The following is a 24,104-nucleotide window of genomic DNA, read 5'->3' as shown; positions in this document are numbered from 1 at the left end:
ATCTATAAATGAGGTGATGATGGTTTTCTCTGTATTAAACAAGCAGTTACTGTCCTTATAGTGTAACAAATGTTGGCAGCTTGTTTTGTTTTTTAAATAGTATTTGAAACTTTTTATGAAAAAGTGATGTTTTATAAATGTAGGCTAGTCACCACAAGAAAACATTATGATTCAAAGATACATTACAATAATTTTTTACAATGATTTTACTGTTTTCTAGAAGGCATCAACCTTAAAGTAACAAGAAAAGTTAAATCTTACCACCACACAATTGTTTGAGATTTTTTTGTTTATTTCTTCCAGAGTCGCTTATGGCCAAAGCAAACAGAACAAGCATACAGAGGTATGCCTTATTTTCACATTCCTATAACATACACCTTTCATAAACATTAATATATAGACACAAACATATTCACTATGCCGATAACAAAGAATTATTTTCATGTTGGCCAAAAACTAATATGATTTAGTATTATGTTTATATTTTTTCAATTGTTTGTCTGTTTTTATCTGCTTTCAATAATGGCCTAATTAGACAAATGTTGAAAATAATTTTAGAAGATATTATGTACCCGTCACCAATATATTAAGTATCCCTATATGTATATTCCAAAATTGTAAACAATGTTGAATATTTAGAAACACTGCAATATCATTTGGTGGCCTACATGTTGTAGTGTGTCCCAGAAATACCTAAGTGTAGTGAGAAAAAAAAGGAGAGAGAGAAAGAGAGAGAGACAAAGAATTTTGGTATTCTCATTTTATCACCATGTAAACATTTTACAAACTGTAGAAATATTATGCGTTACTTGCTTTTCATAGAAAATCAGATATGTTGGAACAATAATCCTGGGATTTATAGCTTTTCCAGAGTGTTAATGAGTAATACAAATGTATCAGGCAATTAAGTTAGCTAAGCTACAACACCACAAAATGAATCCACAACACAACGGAAAATGTACAACACAACGGAAATAAGCCACAACACAACAAAATAAAGCCGCAACACAATGGAAATGCTCCCGACCACTAGAGGGCTCTATGAGTGCGATAAAGTTAGTTTTCCATGCCACTGTTCTATAGAGTCAGCAATCTAAAAAATAAATCAACGCCACGATTAGTTTTAACAGTATGTAGCTAACCATTGTATATCAACATTTATTAATTCAAAATCACCTAAGTGCATTATAGCTGCATTTATACTCTAGAATGCTTTGACGCGCTACCACAGCGCCAATTCCTTCAATTTGTATTGATTAAATGTTCAAAACATGTTAAAAATCCAAAGCTTTATTGTATTGGTAGTAGACTGACTTACTACAGCTGACTTTTTTCCAATACCTCCCTTCATGTATTTACAGTAAACAATAATTTTTTAGGAAATTTCTGTAATATAATAAAAGTTTTATTTTATCATGTTTCAAAGGTTGTAGTTCCTATTAACCAGACTGACTTACAACAGGTGAAATTGTGCTAATAGCTCCCTGTATGCACAGTACACGATTGTTTTTTATTTTTTATAAAACATTAGGAACTGTAATTCACCTAAAGGGTTTTTTTTGGTCCCAAAACCTGTGGTAGGTTCCTAGTGACCAGACTGACTTATTACAGGTAAAATTGTGCCAATACTTTCCTGTAATTCTGCAATTCACCAAATGGTTTTTATTTTTCTAATTATATTCTAATAAATTATACGTTTGAACCACTTAGTGGAATTGCCTGACGTTTTGGTTGTGCGTCAAAGCATTCTCGAGTATAAATACGCCGCCATAATTCATGTAGGTGATTTTGAAGTATATTTTATGTCGATATACAATGGTTACATATTGTTAAAAGTAATCGTGGTATTGATATATTAAGACTGCCGACTCTTATAGAAAAATGGCAAGGAAAACTAACTTTACCGCGCTCCGAAAGCCTTCTAGTGGTGGGGAGCATTTCCGTTATGTTGTGGCTTATTTCCGTTGTGCAGTGGCTCATTTCCGTTGTGTTGTGGCTCATTTCCGTTGTGTTGTGGCTCATTTCCGTTGTGTTGTGTCCTGGCTTAATCTAAGCCCTGTCTGTGAAACCGGGCCATTTTGAGGACAAAAGGAACACGACTTTGGAAATCAGAAGAAATCCCACAAGAGAAATGAAGTAATTACTATTTACAAAGAAATACAGAGAAAATGGAAAATCACTTAAAGGCAATGACTCATGAAAGAGACACGAGTCTCTAAAAGAGGTATTGAATGTGGTTCCTGTCCAGTTTTCAATCAAAACTCATGTTATCTCCATGAGATGAAAGCCTCCACTGGCCTCTCGTAACTCCTCTTTCTTGCGGGCCTGCACCAGGGAAAAGACCACAGCAGCGAGGGTGTTCCTCCCGAGAGAGATCCCTCTGCTGGTGATCCTCTCGCTGTAGCTTGAGCTCTTTTCCCTACTGCTAACAAAGTATGTGCGGACCCCTCCCCGCCGCTCACTAACCCCTTTGACGTAGATAACTCCTCTAAGCTGTAGCACAAAGCCGTGGTCGGCCAGGATACGGCTCGTGCCCTCCGGGACCTGAATACGCCCACTGAGCCCTGTGCTGTCCATTCGGCTAGCAAGATTCACAGTCACGCCCCAGATATCATACTGGGGCTTAGTGGCGCCAATCACCCCGGCGACTACAGGCCCATGAGAAATACCTGTGTGATAGAGGAGCAGTTTTATGCACATTAAGGGTCTTTCAGAAGAAGAGCTAATGTTGTTACAACATTTTGCAACGATTACAAGGCAAAAGTTAACTCTCATCCTCTCCTCGCATTCTGTAACAAATCCATCCCTAAAATTATACCTTTTTTTTGTCCAGAAAGCTTGTATTATTTCATTTTTATATATTTTTTAATGCTTTTTTGGGGGAGATTTTGTATTATCTTTTTTTTAATTTACCTTTAAATTACAAAATTTTATAAATAAATAATCATCTAAGCATATTCTTCACATCCTTTCAACTTAAATTCAAAATAACTCTTCAAAACATGCATAAACCATGTTAGATCAGCTCAAAATATCTCACATTGGATCAATATTGGTGACTTTGCCGAACTCTTGTGAAAAAAAAATATTTAACATGATATTTCATGACTCTTGCCACTAAATGGCCTTATAGTTCCACTGGGTCCTAAAGTCAATTTCTTTTGTGTGTATTCATAGTTCATATTCAGATATACAATTTTTGTTCAAGAAACAAAATGATTTTCGGGTCAAAATGACCCGAGGGAAGGATGATGAAAATTCTTAAGATAAATGCCAAGAAGTTCCTAAGAATGTTCTTAAAAACTAAGTGCAATTCTTAAAAACAATCTTAAGAAGCTACAAATATTTTCTTAAGAACATCTAACTTTTCTTAAGAAGAAAATTATTGTTACTTGTTACTTGATTGAAAGGCAGGTATTGCTGAAGATTTGTTGAATGAAAAACACCTCAAAACCTGTAGAGTTGCCTGTAGATTAATGTAGTTATAATAATAAGTTCACTGACTATTTTCATCGCGACTGGCTTGGAGTTAATTGATTAATTTGCGCTCCGTCTTATTTCGTCTGCGTTCTGCCTCGCTAGTTCTAGCTAGAGTAGTGATTTTCATGATCGAACGGTGTCACTTCAGAGTAGCCTACTCGTCCACATTCCTGGTAGTAATTTGTATTATATGTAGCTAGTGTTGTGTTGTAGGCAGCCTAAATGACAGGATGGAGGTTATCCTAACTTTAAGAAGTTATTTATGATGATTTTTAAGAGCACTTTTCGGAACTATGAATACTTCTTAAGCTTGTTCTTTAAATTTAATAAAAAAGACAAGAAAATTCTTATCTTTAAAATAAGAAGAATCTTATATAAGCACTTGATTTTTGTGTATTCCTAGCAGAGAAGTTATATGAGAAAAGCACAATCTTACCGACACGCAACTGGAAGTTGTTTGAGGTACGTTTGTTTATTTCTTTCAAAGTTTCTTGCATGGCCAAAGCGAACAGAACCAGCGTACTGAGGTGAGCCCACTCGTCTTCACATTCCTATGAAATACACATGAATACAATTGAGCCTTAATTTACAAAAATGCAACTTTTCAGTTACTAAACTATTTAATTACTATTCATTATTATGAATTCATATTATTGAATTTTTAACATTTATTATGTTTTTATTAATTTATTAACTTTTTTTTTTGTTATATCCTTCCTGACCAACATGATGGTAAGAATTAAAATGTTATTTTTTTTTATAATTTACAGTTCTGCTCATAAGTTTACATACCCTTAGCAGAATATGCAAAATGGCAATAATTTGAACAAAATAAGAGGGATCATAAAAAATGCATGATATTTTTTATTTAGTACTGTCCTGAATAAGCTATTGCACATAACAGATGTTTACATATAGTCCACAAGTCATAACTGAATGTATAAAAATTCTGTTCTAAAGTTTGTATACCCTTGAATCTTAATACTGTGTGTTATTTTCTGGATGACCCAAGATCCACATGTTTTGTGATGTTGTTCATGAGTCTCTTGTTTTCAGAGCACTCGCCTTCAGAAAATTTCGCAATATCCTTGTGGAATTTTCTCTGTGGTGAGTGCTCCAAAAACAAACGATTCATGAACGCCACCTCAAAACATCTGGATCTTGCATCATATCTTTGATCTTCTGCATATTTCAACCCTTTCCAAAAGCAGTTGTATGATTTTGAGATCCATTTTACACACTGAGGACAACCGCAGGACTGTACACAACTTTTACAACAAAATTCACTGATGCTCAAGGCGGCACTTTTGGAAAAATGTCAAATATTCAGGATATGATGGAAAGCTAAAGGATGTGTAGGACATTGAGAATTGTTCTGAAGAACAGTGCTCAGTTTAACTGATCAGGACAAACAAGGGACTTATGAACAATAATCAAGGGCTGTGGAAACAAGGGCTGTGGAAACTTTGGAACGGGGTCATTTTTATGAATTCAATTATTATTTCTGACTTGTGGACAATGTGTAAACATTTGTAATGTGAAATATCTTATTCAGGACAGTACTAAATAAAATAAAATAAATATGTTGCACATTCTGCAATGGCTATGAAAACTTGTGAGTAAATAAGTTTAAAATTGAACTGTATTCTTATTATATACTTCATTTTTTTTCTTGAATCTGATTCCAATATTGACCTAATTAAACTGGTGCGGATAGTATTAACAACAAATATGGCTGACCAGTAGCCATTTCATGCATCTGCATATATTTGCCAGGCATACATTTTGAAATCACATGTCAAGGTGTCACTCACCTGTTTTTCAGGAGATAGTCCTGAAGCAGCCATGTAGCAGCTGCCAATGGTTTTGATTTTCTCTATGTCCTGGAAGTAAGGCTCTTCCAGTAGCTAAGGGGACAACCGAAAAGAAAAAAAAATCTAAGTAAGCCTGTCTCTGAAATATTTCACTATAACAATGTCTAATAATAAAAGAAGTGAGTGTTTGCACATAGCCAATACATTCCATTATTAACATCTGAGCTGCTATTAGCCGTTAAATCACTGAGCCAGGCTTGGACTTTTGACGACATTTGTTACAAAGAGGATTACTAAGCACAAATCCACGTACCTCATCAAAGTCAGCGATGATCTCATTAAGAAGACGCAGACACTCCACATCTTGATGAATCAACTCTTTCTTCTCGTAATAATCTGTAAAGTCTGGAATGGAAGCAAACATCACCCCAACTCGCTCGTACGATTCAGAGAACAGGTCCTTGAAGCCAAAGAGTTAATACAGTTGTGTTACTGTTATACTTATTGATTAATGAAGAGTGCATAGCTGCTGGAAAAATTTAAATGCACCAAATAGACCCTCATTTTGAAAACAGCTTGACAATGTTATTACTTACATTATTATTTGTTATAAGTTTAAAATATTAGGGTCTGTCATTAATAATCTACGCAACTACCTCATTGTTCCGGTCTCTCTCGAGAAAGTGGCGAGCTACATGGCCAGGAAGAATGTTGTACAGCAGACACTCATTATGCTCCCTCAGTTCTTTCATGTCCTCCACTTCCTGTCTGGCCTGCAGACGCCACAGGAAGTCAAGCCTGGCTGTAGTTTCTAACTGTAGGTTCAAAAGCAGTAATCATTTCTTGAATCATACTGAGATAACTTAAAGGGATAGTTCACCCAAAAATGAAAATTCTGTCAGTAATTACTCACCCTCATGTTGTTCCAACCCCGTAAGACTTTCGTTCATCTTCGGAACACAAATTAAGATATTTTTGATAAAATCTGAGAGCTGGATCACTCCTCCATAAGCTTCTATGGGATCGAAACTTGCCGGCCCAGAAATTTGTGTTCCGAAGATGAACGAAAGTCTTACGGGGTTGGAACAACATGAGGGTGAGTAATTACTGACAGAATTTTCATTTTTGGGAGAACTATCCCTTTAAAACAAAAAATATAAATTGCATGTCAGCTTTGATTGCTTCAGTTATTTTACTGATAATTATGATAATAATTAAAGCTAAGTGGTGATTTGATTATTATTTATTTATATAATTAAAAATATATATATTTATTAATTGTTAAATAAATATGTAATAATTTAATATTATTATATTATTATTTAAATCACTAGTATATGCATTCCTATAATATTTTTTTTTAATAAGATGTTAATATACTACCTGTCTACTGTTGTAAAGGACGACCACAACAAACATGGCCATTAGCAGCACAGAAATGCCTTTGCGTCTGAGGTACTGAGATCTGGGCAAAAACACACATATACACAATCAGAGGGGCTACAATTCAACAGTCCAGGAAGTAATTCGTTGGGGTCATGTCATGAAAAATGTTCTTGACTTTCTAAAAAAGTTTAATGTACTATATAAGGGTCAGTGACAAACAATGATGACCAAGAGGATGAAAAGAAAAAATCTGCATTTTAAACATATGCAATTTTACATTTAACAAAAATGTCTGCACAATTTCAAATGTTATTAAAATTTAAAAGCCCTAAAAAGGTATATATATATAAAAATCCTTTACACTTTAAATGCACATTAATCAAAAAAGAAAAATTCTTAATATGTACTTTTAAATTTATAAATATCACCAAGTTATGAAAATTACCAAGTTTTCTTTGTGTTAGTCTCAACTAATATTGCTTTTTCATATTAAAAAAAGTAAAAATAAATAAATAATAATAATAATAATAATTGTTATATTTTAAATTTGACATGTAAATATAATGTTACTTTCAAAACTGTAAATTTACTCTAAACAACAATATTAATAAAAACATTGCAAAAATGGCTTATTCATCATTCCACATTCCACATTCAGACACTTGGTATGATATGGCCTCTTCGATAAAGCAAAATATTGTACCTCTGAATTTGGCCGTTTTGGTGTTGGCAGATAAAGAGCACATGGAAGGCTACCTCAATGAGGTATGTGTAAACTGCAATGACTAACATCAGTACTGCCAGCTTCAACAGACAGCTGAGTCTGAGGAACACAGCACACGTCACCATGGCCAACACACCACTAAAAACAAAGAACTGCAGAAAGACAGAGAGTTTTATAGTATGCCTTATAGTGTAGTCACAGGAATGGTATTCATGAAATAGTACCAGATTAAGCATTACTGACACATTTGTATTTAATATGTATCTACCGTACCTCAGGATGGGTGCAGATGTTCACAGTCAACTGTGAGCTTTGTTTGGAGATCTTGTTGCTTTCCTCATCCTCTCCAATTGTGTTACACCACAACTGTACAGCAAAAAAAAAACAAAAAAACAATCATAGTTGGGTTAAGAGAAGCATTTTAATTTGGCCCAAGAAACTATCAATTCTGGCACTCACAATATCACAGGAGGCCACACCGAAGTTAATAGTAATAGCGGTGAGGGTGAGCAGGTTACGGATGCTCTTGGTCTCGTGGATCCAGCAGCACAGATGCTGTAAGTATGGTGGGGAGCGCTTAAATTCCTCAGCCAGTGTGACCAGAAGCAGTAGCATGTAGACAAACAGGAATACTAAAAACTGGATTACCATAGGACAGATTCTGTGGGGGACACATGCATTCAGAGCGATATATCGAAAATTGAACACATTTTAAAATTCAATGAAAGTCCACATTAGGCTTTTGAAATAATAATAATAGCTCACTGTGGTGAGGGGATGAGGGCCTGAACAGCCATGATGAAGAGGAGCACGAGGAAAGAGCAGGCCAAGTTGGACTTGAACATCTCATCTCGCATCTGAGAAAACTGAAAGTGCAAATTTTGTGTGGGCCTACTTGTAAGCAAAAGTGCTATATGACGTATAAAAGCTGTTCCTCTGCAGTCCATACCTTTCCCTCAATGTGTGTGTCTTTGAAGACCAACGTGAAGGGTGTGATGTGTTCCTTGCGCATTCGCTCACTACTGCGCACCTCGATGGCCTGCTTGATTCTCTTGTTGATTTCTCGAGACCCGGCACAATGGGGAATAATCTGATTGGGCAACTGCATCAGGGAGCCATTGGTGAAAGTGGCTAAGATCTAAAAGATGACAATACAAAAAGCATTTCAAGTGAAAAGAAAATCTATTACAATTATTAAGAGAGATGGATGACCTGTATCATGTACTTGGCATACACATACACATGTATTGTATGTATGTATATCAAATTGTGTTTCTTAAAATGTCTGTGTGAATATGCTGCAAACTTACTTTCCCTATGGGGACAAATAAACTGAACTGATGTCTGGTTTTGCCCAAAATTGGAGATTTTTTTATTTATTTATCATATTGATTGATTAGTCACAAGCTAAGAACAGCTAACAACTTTACAACTGAAAAAAATATGGGTGTAACAATATATCGTGTCACAATATGTATCGTGGATAGTGACAATATGTATTTTGAACAGTTCACCCAAAATTAAAAGATTCTGTGTGAGAAAAAATTCAAGTTTACAGAGTTTTAGTGTCAGTAACACATTAAACTACTATAATGTTGAATATAATGTATAATAATGCAATGGGGGAATATTTGTGGGTATGTCAAATGTCTTATGTTACCAGTAAAAAGTGGCCAACATAATTCTAAATATATCTAGTCAGTGACAGAGTGCAAGCCTATTCGTCTAAAATAACTCTGTATTTTCAGCTTCAGAATCATGAATATTTTATATTCTGGTGTCACCATTATCCTTTGGGTTGCCAGCACTAAGTCCAAGCCTATTAATTTCCACCCCCAATGTCATACCAAATTTAGCATTTTAATCAACATTACATTTTTTGTTAACCTTTTGCCACATATCTTGGAGTATCGCAATAATATCGTATCGTGAGTTGAGTATCGTGATATGTATCAAATCGTGACATGAGGGTATCGTTACACCCCTAGAAATACCACATTTTTGCCTTGACTTCCATATTAAATGCTTAATGTAAACATGATTTTTGTTTAGTTTTACAAATAAGACACTAGTCTCTAATAAATAATTTTCTAATGTAATCTGCCATGCCACTGATGCTGGTGATAAAGTTTAACTTGTATCCGTCCTGGAACATTCCTTTAGTGTACTAAAGAATTCAATGAATAACATAGTATGGCACTATTTAACAGGTTTGATAACTTTACATCTTATCACTAACTAGAAAGAGAAGTAAGATTAAGTAAGGTTTTGAGGCCAGCACAGACTCACGCAGTTCATTCCAATGACGTTGTCAAAAGGAAGCTCAGCACTCCATGTAATCTCAATTTTGCTGGTTCGCCGGACTTTAGGAGGCCCCTTGTCTTCCTGTGGGGTTTGGCGGATCAGAAAAGTGTCGATCTTGTGTTTGCGTAAAAACTCATTCCGCTCATGGCCTTGACCTTCTTCTGTCTCATATACACCCTCTAGACAGTCCAAGGTGGCTTGTGATATATGAATCCTCCTAATATTATACAATTTGTTTTATTATTCTAATATCAATTGCATTTAGTTAAACATATGACCATGCTAATGATCTGGTGTACTTACCCTGGGACTCCTCCAGCCTCTAGCATGTTGGCAACATCTACGTCCCAAGACCACACATCAAACTGCCATTTCTGCAGACCCAAAACCCCACACAGAACTGAGCCGGAGTGGATCCCGATACGCATGTCCACATCTGTCTTCAGCTCCTTACTTACGCAACTGACAAAATGAGAGGGAAGAATAACATTTTTCTGATTTTTGATAATATCTTTTGATATCATCAGCAGAAATAGAAAAAGACGCAATAAAGCAACTTGGAAATAATAGAATATGAATGTTCCAAAAGATCAGGGGTGTCCAGTCCTTCTCCTGGAGGGTCAACGTCCTGCAGAGTTCCAACAGAGCTCAAACCTGCCCCAACATGAAACTTTCAGTAATCCTGACTTCGACAAGCTGGTTCAGGTGTGCTTAATTAGGGTTGGAGCTGAACTTTGCAGGACAGTGGACCTCCAAGAGCAAAATTAGAAACTGTTGCAAAAAAATTGAGTGGCACGACAGAGCAAGTCTTTGGGGGAAATCAACATTTGAATGGCTTGCTTACAATCTCTGGAATTGGAAAAATATTGAGAATTAGACACAAACCCTTTGAGTGGGGGGTGTCTAACACGTAAAATACACACCGTATAGTGTTTATCATGGCCAGACCCAGTTCCACACAGCAGCGAGCATGTGCAGTTTGGGGCTCTGGGACCCCAGACACACAGTAGTAACAATCTCCAAGAATCTTTATCCTCATGCAGTTATTCTCCTAAAATATCATAAGATATCTTTTAATAATCTTCTAACATTTCACATTTCTACACTTTGGCATAAAATAACACATCTGACACTAAAACTAATTGTGACTGTTGTGATATTTACAGTAGTTACAACAAAATGATTCCTAAGCTCATACAGTAAATTACAGTCGGACACACATTGACCAAAACCCTTTTCTCCAACTGCCTGTAAAACTCAAAGGTTAATCTTTCTCACCTCAGCAAGGCGATCAAAGCGACCGAACAGCTCATTGAGTGTGCGCACCAATTCCTGAGCCGACATGGTCATGGAGAGAGAGGTGAAGCCTTTTATATCAGCAAACAGGATACTGAGACAAGAGCACATATATGTTCATTTCATGAACCATCCTCGCGGTATACATGTGCTGGAAGGTAGTACTGCACAGGAAGCAGTGTGTACCTGACGTCTTTGTATTGATGAATGTAGGTCTTATGGAACTGTTGAGGAAGTGATTCATCATCCATAGAAGTCATATCACCAATCATCTCCATAGCAATAAACCGAGGAAGAATCGACATCACCAAGCGTTCCTAACGCAAAATGATTTCTCATTTCCTAAGGTTTCATATTAATGATCTATGAATATCATATTAAGTCAAGAATCACAAACCTGTCTCTTGTTCTCTTGCTCCATCTTGACTCGTCCTTCAATGCAACGCCGCGTCTCAAGGAAGGCCTGCCTTTGTGCACGATCCGATAAGTAGTGGATGAACAGTCCTGCAGTATTCATACCCATGTACAACAGACCTTTCGCTAGTAACTGGATGAAAACCAAGAGTAAAAGTTAGCACAGTAACTGAAATGAACAAGACAAGATTCATTAGTTGATCTCTCAAGTCGACAAGTGGTTGAGATTCTGATACTGGTGTGCTCTTGTGCCATAATAATGGAGTATTTATCAAAAGGAAGACCAAGCACAACTCCAAAAAAAAACCCACAAACTTGACTCAAAATCTCAAGGATAGTTCTCGTGATCATCTTCAATTTCGATTAGGCATTAATGTCTTTTTACTTTTCGACCCTAAGGTGAAAATCAAAAGTGAACTTTTAAGTTTTTACCTTTCTTACAATGGCTGTGTCATTGTAGTTCCTAATGGCATCCACCAAAAGGTGCAAGGCAGCGGTGAGGAACCCTGTGCAGATGGACCACAGAAGAGGTAGGGGCAATAGCGTGTAAGTGGCGAACAGGGTGAAGAGCACATACCAGGACTGGTCCTTCTCCAATCCATATACCAAACTACCCAGTGCCTGAACAGTCTGGGACAGCCAACTCGCCAGCCCAGCATAGCGCAGGTAATCTGGACACATCAATCCTTTATAGGTCAGAACTAAGACGCATATGACTGCACCAAGTACCATGAAGAGCCCAGCAAACCATCCTTGTTGAAGGTCCACCATCTCAGGGGCCACTGCCAGGTATATGAAGAGAATATAGAGTTTGGTAAGGATATCGATGACATTAGTGACTACAAGGGAAGTCCGGCGCTGACCAGATGAATGGTGCTGGTACAGACGCTCGAGATCATGAGATTTGAACTTGTGGTGGAGAGCAGGAAGGAAGACTCCACGCACCGTGGAGCCCCAGCTTACAAAGAAGTCTGCGTCACTGAGCGAGTCGGTGGACTGCCGAGTGGAGGTGGAGCTGCGATCTCGTAATGGATGGATGCGGGCCGCAGAGGAGCGCCGCTTGTGCATGCCAGCATTGCCCCGTGCAGCTTTGTTACGAATCTGCCTGTTGATGTCATCAATGTAGGCATCAGTAACAATGATTTTGTGAGAATTGGCTGCTCGTCCCTCGTGGTGCATTCCTCGTTGGTCGATAATGTGACGTACCGCATTCTGCCACATCAGTTGCTTGCGTTTTAGGTGGGGTGGGTGAGGCGCAGATGTGCATACCTTAGGTGGAGCAGTGACTTCTGTAGAACTCAAAGCCATTTTCTGAATCTTATCTGAACAGGCTTTAGATCCCAAAACTCAGATAAAGACCTCAATCAACTGCACAAACCTGAAACAACAGAGACAAACTATTTCATCTTTTGATGAAACTCAAAAACAAACTTTAAAATGATTTAACACTGCATGTAAAATGACAATGCACGTCTAACAAGCACATTACCCATAAAATGCCCTCAGAATGCATCCAAAACATGTTTAATACACTCCCCAATACCCCCCAAAATACCCCTAGAACAAGTTCAATAATAAAAATTAGCAGAGAACAAAATAGATTAAAACTACGTAAACACATGCAATAAATGTAAATGGAATGATACTTGCCATTGATATGGTGCTGCAAGCTTGATAAATCTTGTATCAATGATTGCATCTGCTCCGCCATGAACAGTAGCCCAGGTACTGATCCAGACACAAGCAAATATCTAATATGGCACATTCTTGTCCCTCAGTGGTGTAATGCTCAGCAGCTGAGTGCAGAATGAGTCTTCTTTGACAGTTTTCCCTTCTGCCATGCTATTCACCATAACTATGCAAAGCATAGCGATGTAAATGACTTGTCCTGTTATGTTACCATTCAACCATATTATCCATCACCTCAGCATTGGATGCAGACATCCTCACTCGTTTAAAGATGTCCTGTCTGCGGATGATTGACTCTGTCTTGAGAGCTGAGTAGTGTTGTCTTCAGGTAATGAAGTGATTGCTCTGCCAGATGGTCTGAAAAGCTGTCCTGACCCTTCACAGAGGAAGCAGAGCACAATCTGCTTATCCTATGGAAGAATCTCGACTCTTGATGGATATGTTTAGAGGCAAAAATAAGTGGACTTGAACTCAGCACAGTCAGTGAAAGAAGAGTTTGGGATGCAGATGCACATAGATACACATGCACACAGTAATAGGTTGAAATATAAGGGATTATCTACTCAGCAATAGCGCACGTGATCCATTAAGGCCTCACGGTCACAGCTAACAGGATAATGTCCATGGCAGGTGAGTTTATGTGTGGAGGCAAGAGCTAGGTTAAAATCTAATTGCTCTGGAAATGTATTTTTGGAAAGCCCTGTTTTGTTTATTCCATGTTTCAAATAGTTGATTAAAAGTGTTTTTAGTTTTCACAATATCTAGTCCATCTTGCCCAGATACATTATTAGACTTTATAAGGAGAAAAGGCGATCATTTGTGATTGGTTGACATCTGCTTTTGAGCAGACACAGTGCAGGGCTTTAGTTAGCAGGCTGGGCCGCTGATTCAGGGAATGTGGGAAGTAAGCTGGATAAAGTGCTTCTCACTGATCTGGTTACCAACAATATGTGCCAGGTCAGAAAGTGACTGAACCATCTGTTTCCGTCACTTTAGTGGATGACTTGGGCTAAACAATGTGGAGTTGCATTTACACACTGGCTTCATTTTTGTAGTATTATTTAGTACAACAGGGGCCATTCACACAGAATGCGTTTTTGCATTCCACTTCTGCTTTTCTATTTTTTTCTAGTTATCTGACCGTTGTGTTCGCGTCTTTTGAAGTGTCTCACGCATTACACAGCATTCTGAAAACGTGGTGCTTTAGTTAAAAGGTAAAAAAGTCCAACTTTTTTAAAAACGCATCTCTAGACTTTGCCTTGCGTCTCTATTTTTAAACGCAAAATAATTTCTGTATTAATGGTCCATAACTCTGTAGCTTTTGTGAAACTGGATTAGTTTGTAATGTTGTGATTTAATAATGCAATTTTCAAAATCAAAAGGGACCAAAAGTGATTTAAAATTATTCCTTTATTACGCTATATAAGCCGAATGAAGAAAGTAAATGCTTCTGTGCATAAAACAGAGACACTTTTCCCCATTGAGCAGTGGCCTTGGCATTCATTTACACTGGCCTCATCTTTCTATTCTGCATAATCACAAACATGCTTCTTGTTCATGCTTTAACACATTTTATGCTCAGACATATCAATGTCACACAATGAAACAAAAGGTGGAAACAAAAGTGATTCCAGTTAAAAGGTTCAATATTGTGTAGTAAGGGTAGCTAATGAAACATTTAGCAATACAACTCATCTTTTCACATCTACAGATGATGCAAGTCAAACATTGCTCAGATACGTTACATAGTCCAACATAGCGAATAAGGCAGCACATTATGAAATGCCCTTCAAAATAAAAATGAAATAGAGAAAAAACGTGAACTTGTTTAAAAATATAAATAATGATTCGATTGCACATGTACACCCACATCATGTTGTAAACACCACGGTTCCATAAAAAAATACAACATTTGATATACTTGCATTAAAGTGATTATTATTAATATACAAGGGCCAAACAAAACATTGTTGAACTAATGCATGTTGGCACATCTACACAGCTCTGCTAATGTAACAGTTTTATCTCCGTTATTTTTATCTATTCCAATGTTGGTGTAAACAAAGCTCCTTTCTTCTTACGTTATCCTGGGATCAGATACCATCACTGTGACAGATTCACAGAGAGTCCCTTTCATGGTTAATACAGTGCAGAGTAGAGAAAACAACATATGTCAGCAATCAATCTTTTTTTTTTTTAGCTTTGCGTTTTGCAAAACCCCCCAAAGGTTTTGTAAAGACTGGTAAACGGTACTCTTATACGCTAATATAGTCTTGGCACTAGTGACCACAACATTTCATAGACTACCGTTCAAAAGTATTGGAGAAGTAAGATTATTTAATGTGGGCTTTTTTTTAAAGAAGTCTCTTATGCTCACCACAACTGCATTTAATTTGATCAAATTGTGATGAAAAAAAGCTGAATATACCAGTGTATTTTTGTGAAAATCATGAAACATTTTTCTTAGGATTCTTTGATGAAAAGAAAGTTAAAAAGAACAGCATTTATTTGAAATAGAAATCTTTTGTAACTATGTAAATGTCTTGTAAAATGTACTTTCAGCTTTGATCAATTTAACACATCCTTTCTTAATTAATTTTTTACTGACTTCATTAACGGTAGTGTATGTTTGGTAAATCCATTATTTAAAAAAAATCTATAGCCTATATAGTACCCAAAAGTACATCATTTTAGTCAAATTAACAAATTGCATTTGCATGACATACCATGTTTCTTGAACAGGTTGATTTAAATGTATGAAATTTGATTCTCTTGTTCTGATAGCAGAATCTAGCATCAAATATGAGAAGACTTGGGATTTTTATAAAACCCAGCTCTACTGTTAAATTGCACTGAAGCAAAGGTATTGGTTAAGTTACAGTACATGTTTGGTGCTTTCCTCTTCTTTTGAGTGAGCTAAGGTGAAGCAGAGGCAAAACTGGGAATCACCCATGTAAGTTATGGTATCCTTGCAAGATGCATTGGGATTAAACAACAGCATCTGAATGCTAAATCTGACTCACAAATAAGTAGGAAAATAAAAGGTCTTTCAACTGTACGTCTATGGGAGCAAAGCAGCACAACAGTCAGATGTCACAGGACAGACTGGGAAAAGGAAGGGTCCACCAAAGTCATTCTCATGCTCTAAGGTGATGTGACGTACATATGATCTGGGCTGAGAGCATTGTTTTCCCTATTACAACTTGACATGAACATGTATATTACATTATAAAGTAAACAACTGTGGTGACTGTGTCATAGCTGTACATCAAACTCAGCTGTAACTGAGTCTTTGTTGGAGTCCAGAGGCTTCTCCGTGTCTTAAGCGTAATCTTCACTGAGAAGGGAACTCTGCAAATGCGAGGTAACTCTCCAACTCCAACTAATGGCAATGTGAAGCTGATCAACTTAAAACAAGGGAACATGGTTAAGTTTATGATAGCCTTAAAGGGTCTTAGTGGTCATTTGTTGGTTTTTGATGAAATCTTGAGGCGAAAAAACAAACAAAACACATTTGTGGTGTTACAATGTTGTACTTCAAATATTGTGATAGCATATTTAAACTGCCCTGGCTCACGCAAGGTTTTTAATGCACAATTAATAATCAAAATTATAAATAAATAAATATATAATACAAATTCAACAAACAAAAACACCACAGTAAGCAATCTAAAAAACTAATTTGAAATAAATAATGTTTCAATGGCACAATGAAGATAAAAAAATATGTTTTATGGCATATCTCAGACATAATGAGGAGTATGTTTGTAATGGAAACCATGTGAGATGCACTTGTGTGTGGACACACGCTCCTACTTGATATTCTTGAGCAGGGACGTGCGAGCGTTAACCACTGCTTTAAAGGCATCCTCACTGCCTGGGGCCACACACTTGTCCGGGTGCAACAGTACAGCCAATTTCCTGTATGCCTTGTTGACTTCCTCCCTATGAGCACGGAATGAGAAAAAACCTATTAGTCTCAGTTTCCACACATCAAACAGGCCTTTAAAATGCTGATATAGCAAAACATTGTGGTCTCACTAAAGAGGGATCACAGTGAAGAATCAGCTAATGAAGATAGACTTGGGCCTGTACAAGGACTGTGATTGGTCAGGCACGAGGAATGACAAGCTCATGATTGGCTTCTCAGGGTGTTGGGGTGATCTCAAAGAGGCTGGCAGGAGAGGATTCAGGGATGGTAATTGGATTGCAGGTATTCTCTAATGATCGTGCCCCACATTATTAAACCAGCCAAGCTAACACAGCCTGCAGTGTGAGTGTTGCATCAATCATGTTGAAACACTATAATTAAATGGGAAAAAAAGTGTATCAAACTGAATCAACTGTTTGTTCTGACATTCTACTAAACATTCTACAAAACAGCTTTGGCTTTCTTAAAAGGTACACTATGTAATGTTTTTTTTCCTTTAACTAATGAGTCATTACACGTGTTTTTGTTGTTTAAGCCAAGTAGTGAATGATTTATGAACAGTAACATAATCCTATTCATCTGCACAGTCAGCTGAAGCACAACCAAAACAATACTCTTTTGTTTTTCAACCACTAGAAGGCCAAAATTTACATAATATACTTTTAATGGTTATTATTAAAGTAACTTAAGCAAAGATGGGACATAAAATAAAAATAAAAACTAACCTATTGACATCAAATTGCTCTTATAACTTTGGAGAGGTTAAGTGAGGTTTAAGAAAATAGAGCCAAATCAACATCCTAAACCAAATGCAACTCCAATAGGGCTTGCACTAGTAATATCTGCTATTTTTAAATGATTGCTCAACAAATTTTCCATATTTGGTTACTTATGCCGCATGCCAGATTTTTGACTGCATAAAGTCTAGTTTATTACAACCAACACAGCTGTTTAGGACTGGTTAAACAACTTTACAGAACAACATTTTAAATGAATACAGTAATATATTTAACATTTAGTTTTGATTTAATTTTAAAATTTAATTTAACATAACATTTAATTAGCCATTTATTTAAATAAATTGATTATCATTTTATTTATTTATTATTCTACCTTAAGTGTCACCGGCCGACCGGTGGGCCCAAAGCCATTACATATTTAAAAGAGTAATATCCTATACTAAACCTAAACTAATCTTGACAAACTATATATCATTTGAAAGCTTACAATCGGTGACTGATCTTCAAAATAAATTACAGAGGAGTAGTAATTTATCAATTTGCAACAAGAATATTTTCATACTCCTAAGGGGTGTTCAGACCTTTATTTTGAAATAGTAATGAACATGAAAAATCATGAAAGAAATCTCAGTTTGTTTTCATGGAAAGAGTTCATAAGATAACATCCATTAATTTTTTGTTTTAGAAAAAAAGGTCTGAAAATGTTTTAAATATAAAAAATAATAGATTCAACATTTGTGATGTGGCAGCGAGCTATAGCCTAACGCACATACATGTTCTTTTTATGTGTTTATTAGAGGTTGAATTCATATCAAAATCTGTCAAACTTCCCTTACTACTACTGAATAGGATGTCGACTTCATAAATTGTATGAAAATTGTGGAAATATATGGTTCAGATCATTCAAAAACATATATGGAAATGTAGGCGCCCTTATATGGGCAGTAATGGAGTCTGTTTGTCACCTAGTGAAAAAGTTTGGTACTGCACCCAACAAAATCTTACCGAGAGCTCATTTTTTCAGCTATCAACCTAAAATTTGAAACACAACTTGTTCAGATTTTTGGCTTTCATTTTCTTGCAGTTTTAGAGTCCAACTTGTTTTGAAAATATATTTTTTTTATATAAAATATGAATAATTACATTTTCACATTGTACATTTTCATAAACTCAAACTTCTATAACTTTTTTTGTTTCACTTTCTAAATTTATTTCACTTCTAAAAAAACTGGCAAATGTCTTCTTTAAAACAAGACCAATCTTGCATCTATATTCCAAAGCATTCACCATCAAATACATTTATATTATACAAGAAATCAGAAATGATCAAATAAATAAGTTTAAACATTGTCAATATGCTGCTGTGGTAGAAAATGAATGAATAAAATAATAAAACTGTATTTTAAACTAACCATGATTCCAACAGTAATAACACAAACTTTACTTCCTCTTTTCAGGGCTAACATTCTAATACTTGGAAACACATTGTACTAAAACGTTCTGTTTTTGTCTATTTGAGTTATGGAAAATTGTCTAGTGCTGACTATAACAAAATCAAAAATATACTGTCTCTTGTCCCATGACATATTGAGTAACATTACTCTTAAACCTTTAATTGAGTTTTTTCTATGTTACAAGATATTTTTGCATAGGCCACTAACAGAGGGTGAAAAGGAGGGGGCTTGCTTCATATTAATAGAAGGTGACAATATTAAAGTCATGAGTTAGGCAGGTGATTTGGTTTCTATGTGTCATGTCTTTATCCTATAAAACCTGATGTATTATTCTATGTGGCTGAGAGATTTCTCTAAGAACTGCTCGAGAAACTCTCCCGGCCGTAATTAAAGCATTTAAAGGACACTTGCTAGAGTTTGTCTGTCATTTATGCTGCGCAGCAACAAAACAAGTAAGTCAGGAAAGCGAGTTAGTTAGAGTAGGACTCGGCCAGTTGTCGACTGAAGACGCAAGAGCTAGAGTATAAAGGTATTGGGTGTCGATTAGTAGACGCCCCAGTTTAAGGTATTGGGTGTCGATTAGTAGACGCCCCAGTTTAAGGTATTGGGTGTCGATTTGTAGACGCCCCAGATAAAGGTATTGGTGTCGATTTGGAGACGCCACAGATAGTAAGATCAATTGGGTGTCGATTTGGAGATGCCCCAGAATAGTTAGGTTTAGGGAAAAATCTACCACAATACATACACTACTGTTCAAAATGTTGGGGTCAGTAAGATTTTTAATCTGTATATCCCTCAGTACATTAACCAGTTTCTGTCCAACAGAGCCCATTATACAGAGCAATAGTCAATATCTAAAATAATAACCATTCATCCAGAGTATAAAGTACAAAATTTAGTAGTACACTACAAGTAGAGACATGTAGGATGTAGCATAAGTTTTACCTTGTGGCGCCAGGTTTAACGCCCAGCATATCCCAGCTGTCTTTGCTGTTGCGAATGCGTCGGATGGTGTCGGCCTGCTCTTTGGTAAAACCTACGTTGACCTCTGGAGTAGGTCTCTTCCCTCCATTTTCACACATGTCAGTTATGGAGGAGAAAAAGGCCTTTAGAGGTAGACACACAGTAGGTAAACAACAGTCATTCATTAAAAACACAACAGCAGGTTTGTAAACTGAAAAGAGTCGAATGAGACACACACCTGAAACATTTCATTGATGCCTTCACCACTCTGGGCAGACGTTTCAAAGTAATGGAATCCTCTGCTCTCGGCCCAAAGTCTCCCCTCACTCTCATCCACCACTCGCCTTTTCGTCAGGTCAACCTTTTAGGGTGAACAACAGCACTTTATAACAGTCAATCTCAAATAAATCACAATACAGATATTTAAACACTTGTGGCACCTTGTTGGCACACACAACGAAGATGATGTTCTCCATGTTGGCCTGTGAGCCCATCTCCTGCTTCATCTCTGTGAGCCAGCTGTCTAGAGCATCAAAACTTTCCCTCAGACCAACATCATAGACCAGAATCACCCCCTGAGAGTCCTTATAAAACTCATTGCGAACCTGTAGAATACACAGCATCAGCTATATTAACCTGGGATCAAATTCTATGCACAAATAAATGACAAGTTAAAGTCATCATGAAATCAAAACTGAAAATTCTTTTTTTTTAAATGGAATATTGCAGTATCATTGCACATCTTTTTTTTTTTCAAATTCATGTACCTTCATAATCTTTAACCACAACTATACAATCAATTTCCGACCGACAAAATCAAGTCCAGCCCTACATTTTTTTTGTTTTGATGGAGAAGCCATTACACTTGGACATATGTATGTAACAATAGGAAGAAAAGACTATCACAACTTCTGTTTCATGCCAACTTTAGCCATAACACAATGACAGCAGCTCTATACTACCACACTGTGGTTAGTTAGATGAATTAATAGAGCAGTAACAAAAAACAATTATATGGATTACATTATATAATAAAATTAGGGCTGTCAAAAGATTAATCGAGATTAATCGCATCCAAAATAAAAGTTTGTGTTTACATAATATATGTGTGTGTACTGTGTATAATTATTTTGTATATATAAATACACACACATGCATGTATATATTTAAGAAATATTTGCATACATATACTGTATATATATTTAGTTTATATTATATATAAATATAATTTTTTATATATATATAAATAACACATTTTTCTTAAATATATACATGCATGTGTGTGTATTTATATATACAAATTTAATTATACACAGTACACACACATATATTATTAAAAACAAACTTTTATTTTGGATGCGATTAATCGCGATTAATCTTTTGACAGCCCTAAATAAAATGAAACGTTTGTTTCAACATAATTATTAATATTACTCTATAATGTATTTAAACATATACAAATATAAAACAAAGCAAGCAATACCTCATAAAAGAAAGGATGTCCAGCCATATCAAAAATGTTTACTTTTATCTCCCTGTCTCGAACCTGAACCCTAGAGGTGAAGAAAAAACAATTTAATTTACATCCCATCAGTGAATTACAGTAATTGTACTTTATTCATTGGAATAGTCTTCTTTTTTTTTTTAAAGTGCATCAACAAGTATGCGCCAGTGCACCAAAAAGTGACAAATCAACCTCTTTAATCATGTTTTAAAAAAATAAAAATTATAAGGTCATTAATGACTTATTCATATTTAATATTTAACATTACTGCAAAAAGGTAGATAAAAACAATTAAATAATTAATGAATACATGATAATACAATTATAAGTGATAATATTTAGATCCATATTTTAAATTATGTGCCATGAATATGATACATTTTGGAAAGGATGTTAGATTAAATTCTTGCTGGCTGCCTTTTGAACATTATGAAAACACGGACAGATTATTTGTCACTTACTTGGTTACGCCATAATCTATCCCAATAGTGGCTAGATACTTGGGCACAAACCGCTTCTCACAGTATCGTTTAATAATGCAGCTCTGAAACAAAAAATATTAAGAAATATTACATATCTTTTAGGTAACCTAGTATGCTACACACTAGGATAACCTAAAAACAAAATCCTACTGAATGAATAACTCCTACATTTACTATCAAAGAATGTTTACAGTATCAGTATTCATTTATATTAAATACACTACAATACATAGGGGAAATCATTTTAAAAGGAGCATACTTCTTAAAAAGAGAATTAAGTTTGATGTCTGTATGGTTCATAGTAACAGTATATTCTTACCTTCCCCACCTCTGCATTTCCCAGACTAATTACCTTAACCCGTAACGACTTCTTGTTTTCTCGCCTCTTCTGAACATTCGTGTCCATATTGCACTTATTCCCAAACCACTTCCAAATGAGGAGATGAAATATCCCAAGAATTCACGTATGACTGTTTGAGTCGGTCCGTCAACACAGTACGTTAAGCAGCCTGCTAACTGTTATATTGCTAACAGAGAGCCGGTGTGTCACGGAATATTATGGATAACATTTGTCCATAAACCGTAAGTACATTTCACACATGATGTGCTGCCGACAAAAACAGCAGGTATTTTTGCAGGTAGAAATGTTTAAAACTCGACATGCTAACGGGCTAGCTGCCCTAGCAACGACTAACGTTATTTGGTCACGCGATTGAAAACAACAGATTCAACAGAGCCTTGTGCTATAAAATAAATATGAAAATCTAAACATATAGTTTTAAAACACCATTTTAAATTATATATTTCCTAAATAGGTTAATGGAAATGATAATAAGTAAGCATGATATGTATTCAAAACTTAAGGGGCAAACAGATAAAGGGTTTCTATGGAGACAGCAACCCTATTACATAGATTCGTCAAAGGGGAGTCGTGAACGAACCATTACTTTGAATCGGATCTTCCCAATGAATCAATTGAACCAGCTCACAAAAGCGGATATAACCTCAATGACTAGGAGTGAATCGGTCCGAGTAGTTCTCGATTTCTCACCGCAAAGTTGTGTGGTTTGAATGACAGTTAAGAGCATAGTTCGATGCAACGTACTATGGAAGTTAAGCAGCGAAGTTACGTCGTTGTATATGGCGAGTGGATAGTGCCGTTGTACGGAAAACGCATCCCAGATCGATCAGAGTATGACATCAAAGTACCGCGAGAGCTAATACAGAGCAGACGTTTCCGTATGCTTTCGAATCGCTCTCGCGGTACTTTGATGTCACAACGATCGGTCTGTGCAGCGGTCGAACACACCTGTCTCTTTCATGTCAAACTCGCAATGTGTCGAGAGACGACGAATGAGCTGCATGCTAGGCGTAATTTTGTCTTTAAAAGAAGAGAGAAAGATCAATAACAAGTAAAAGCTTAATTTGACATCAGACTTAAGTGTCAGCTCTCCGCAATTTGTGTTTTTTTACGCATGGTAAGCCGAGGCTCCTAGGTCTTTTGAATATGACTGGCAAATTTAACCAACATCAATAGAAAGCATGCACACATACTTACACCTTATATAGTTTATGAATGATGGGTTTATAGTCTGACACGAAGCGGAGCATTTTCAGCGAACCAAAAAAATATTTGATAGATGGTGCGAACACATAAATCTGTTTTTAGAATCGGTTCTTTGAAATGAGTTGTTCAGAAGAACCGATTCACAGACCTCACCAAAGTCAATCAGATAAATATTCAAACTACAGTTTAAAATATTATATAAAAATGACATTTTGTTTAATGTCCTAAATATAAGATCTAAAGAGTCTTTATAAAGAGTTCCTGAGCCATGTAAGTGACAATGGGATAGAGAGAGTGCTACAGACCAATAGGCAGGGAGGGAGGGAGGTGGTGGTAGGCTGGTATTAACAGTCAAC

The 24,104-nt window shown here is 36.2% G+C and overlaps 2 protein-coding genes across 3 annotated transcripts; both read right to left on the bottom strand.

Moving 5' to 3' along the window:
- Window positions 1–749: 749 nt before the first annotated feature.
- Window positions 750–12,781, bottom strand: LOC307148099 (adenylate cyclase type 8). Its single transcript, XM_079853369.1, has 18 exons — window positions 11,851–12,781; window positions 11,402–11,551; window positions 11,191–11,321; window positions 10,987–11,098; window positions 10,632–10,759; window positions 10,012–10,170; window positions 9,694–9,925; window positions 8,354–8,542; window positions 8,170–8,270; window positions 7,864–8,065; window positions 7,678–7,770; window positions 7,384–7,556; window positions 6,678–6,759; window positions 5,951–6,109; window positions 5,608–5,754; window positions 5,295–5,387; window positions 3,917–4,031; window positions 750–2,669 (listed from the first exon to the last, which is right to left on the bottom strand). Exons 1-18 carry the CDS (start codon window positions 12,724–12,726, stop codon window positions 2,263–2,265), a joined length of 3,549 nt encoding a protein of 1,182 aa, XP_079709495.1. The 5' UTR covers window positions 12,727–12,781; the 3' UTR covers window positions 750–2,262.
- A 1,719-nt stretch (window positions 12,782–14,500) lies between these two features.
- Window positions 14,501–22,904, bottom strand: dnajc27 (DnaJ (Hsp40) homolog, subfamily C, member 27). Of its 2 annotated transcripts, none has more exons than XM_079853368.1 (8): window positions 22,501–22,904; window positions 22,161–22,243; window positions 21,679–21,748; window positions 20,636–20,800; window positions 20,434–20,556; window positions 20,178–20,338; window positions 16,924–17,052; window positions 14,501–16,514 (listed from the first exon to the last, which is right to left on the bottom strand). In XM_079853368.1, the coding sequence occupies exons 1-8, from the start codon at window positions 22,585–22,587 to the stop codon at window positions 16,511–16,513; spliced, it is 822 nt and encodes a 273-aa protein (XP_079709494.1). In that variant the 5' UTR covers window positions 22,588–22,904; the 3' UTR covers window positions 14,501–16,510. The 2 variants fall into 2 exon arrangements, with proteins under 2 accessions (XP_079709494.1, XP_079709493.1); XM_079853367.1 differs by having other exon boundaries at window positions 14,501–16,592; window positions 22,501–22,901.
- Between the last annotated feature and the right edge of the window lie 1,200 nt (window positions 22,905–24,104).

Source organism: Squalius cephalus, assembly GCF_949319135.1.
Source record: "Squalius cephalus genome assembly, chromosome: 20".
Lineage (NCBI taxonomy): Eukaryota > Metazoa > Chordata > Actinopteri > Cypriniformes > Leuciscidae > Squalius > Squalius cephalus.
This window is presented reverse-complemented; position numbering and strand designations above follow the sequence as displayed.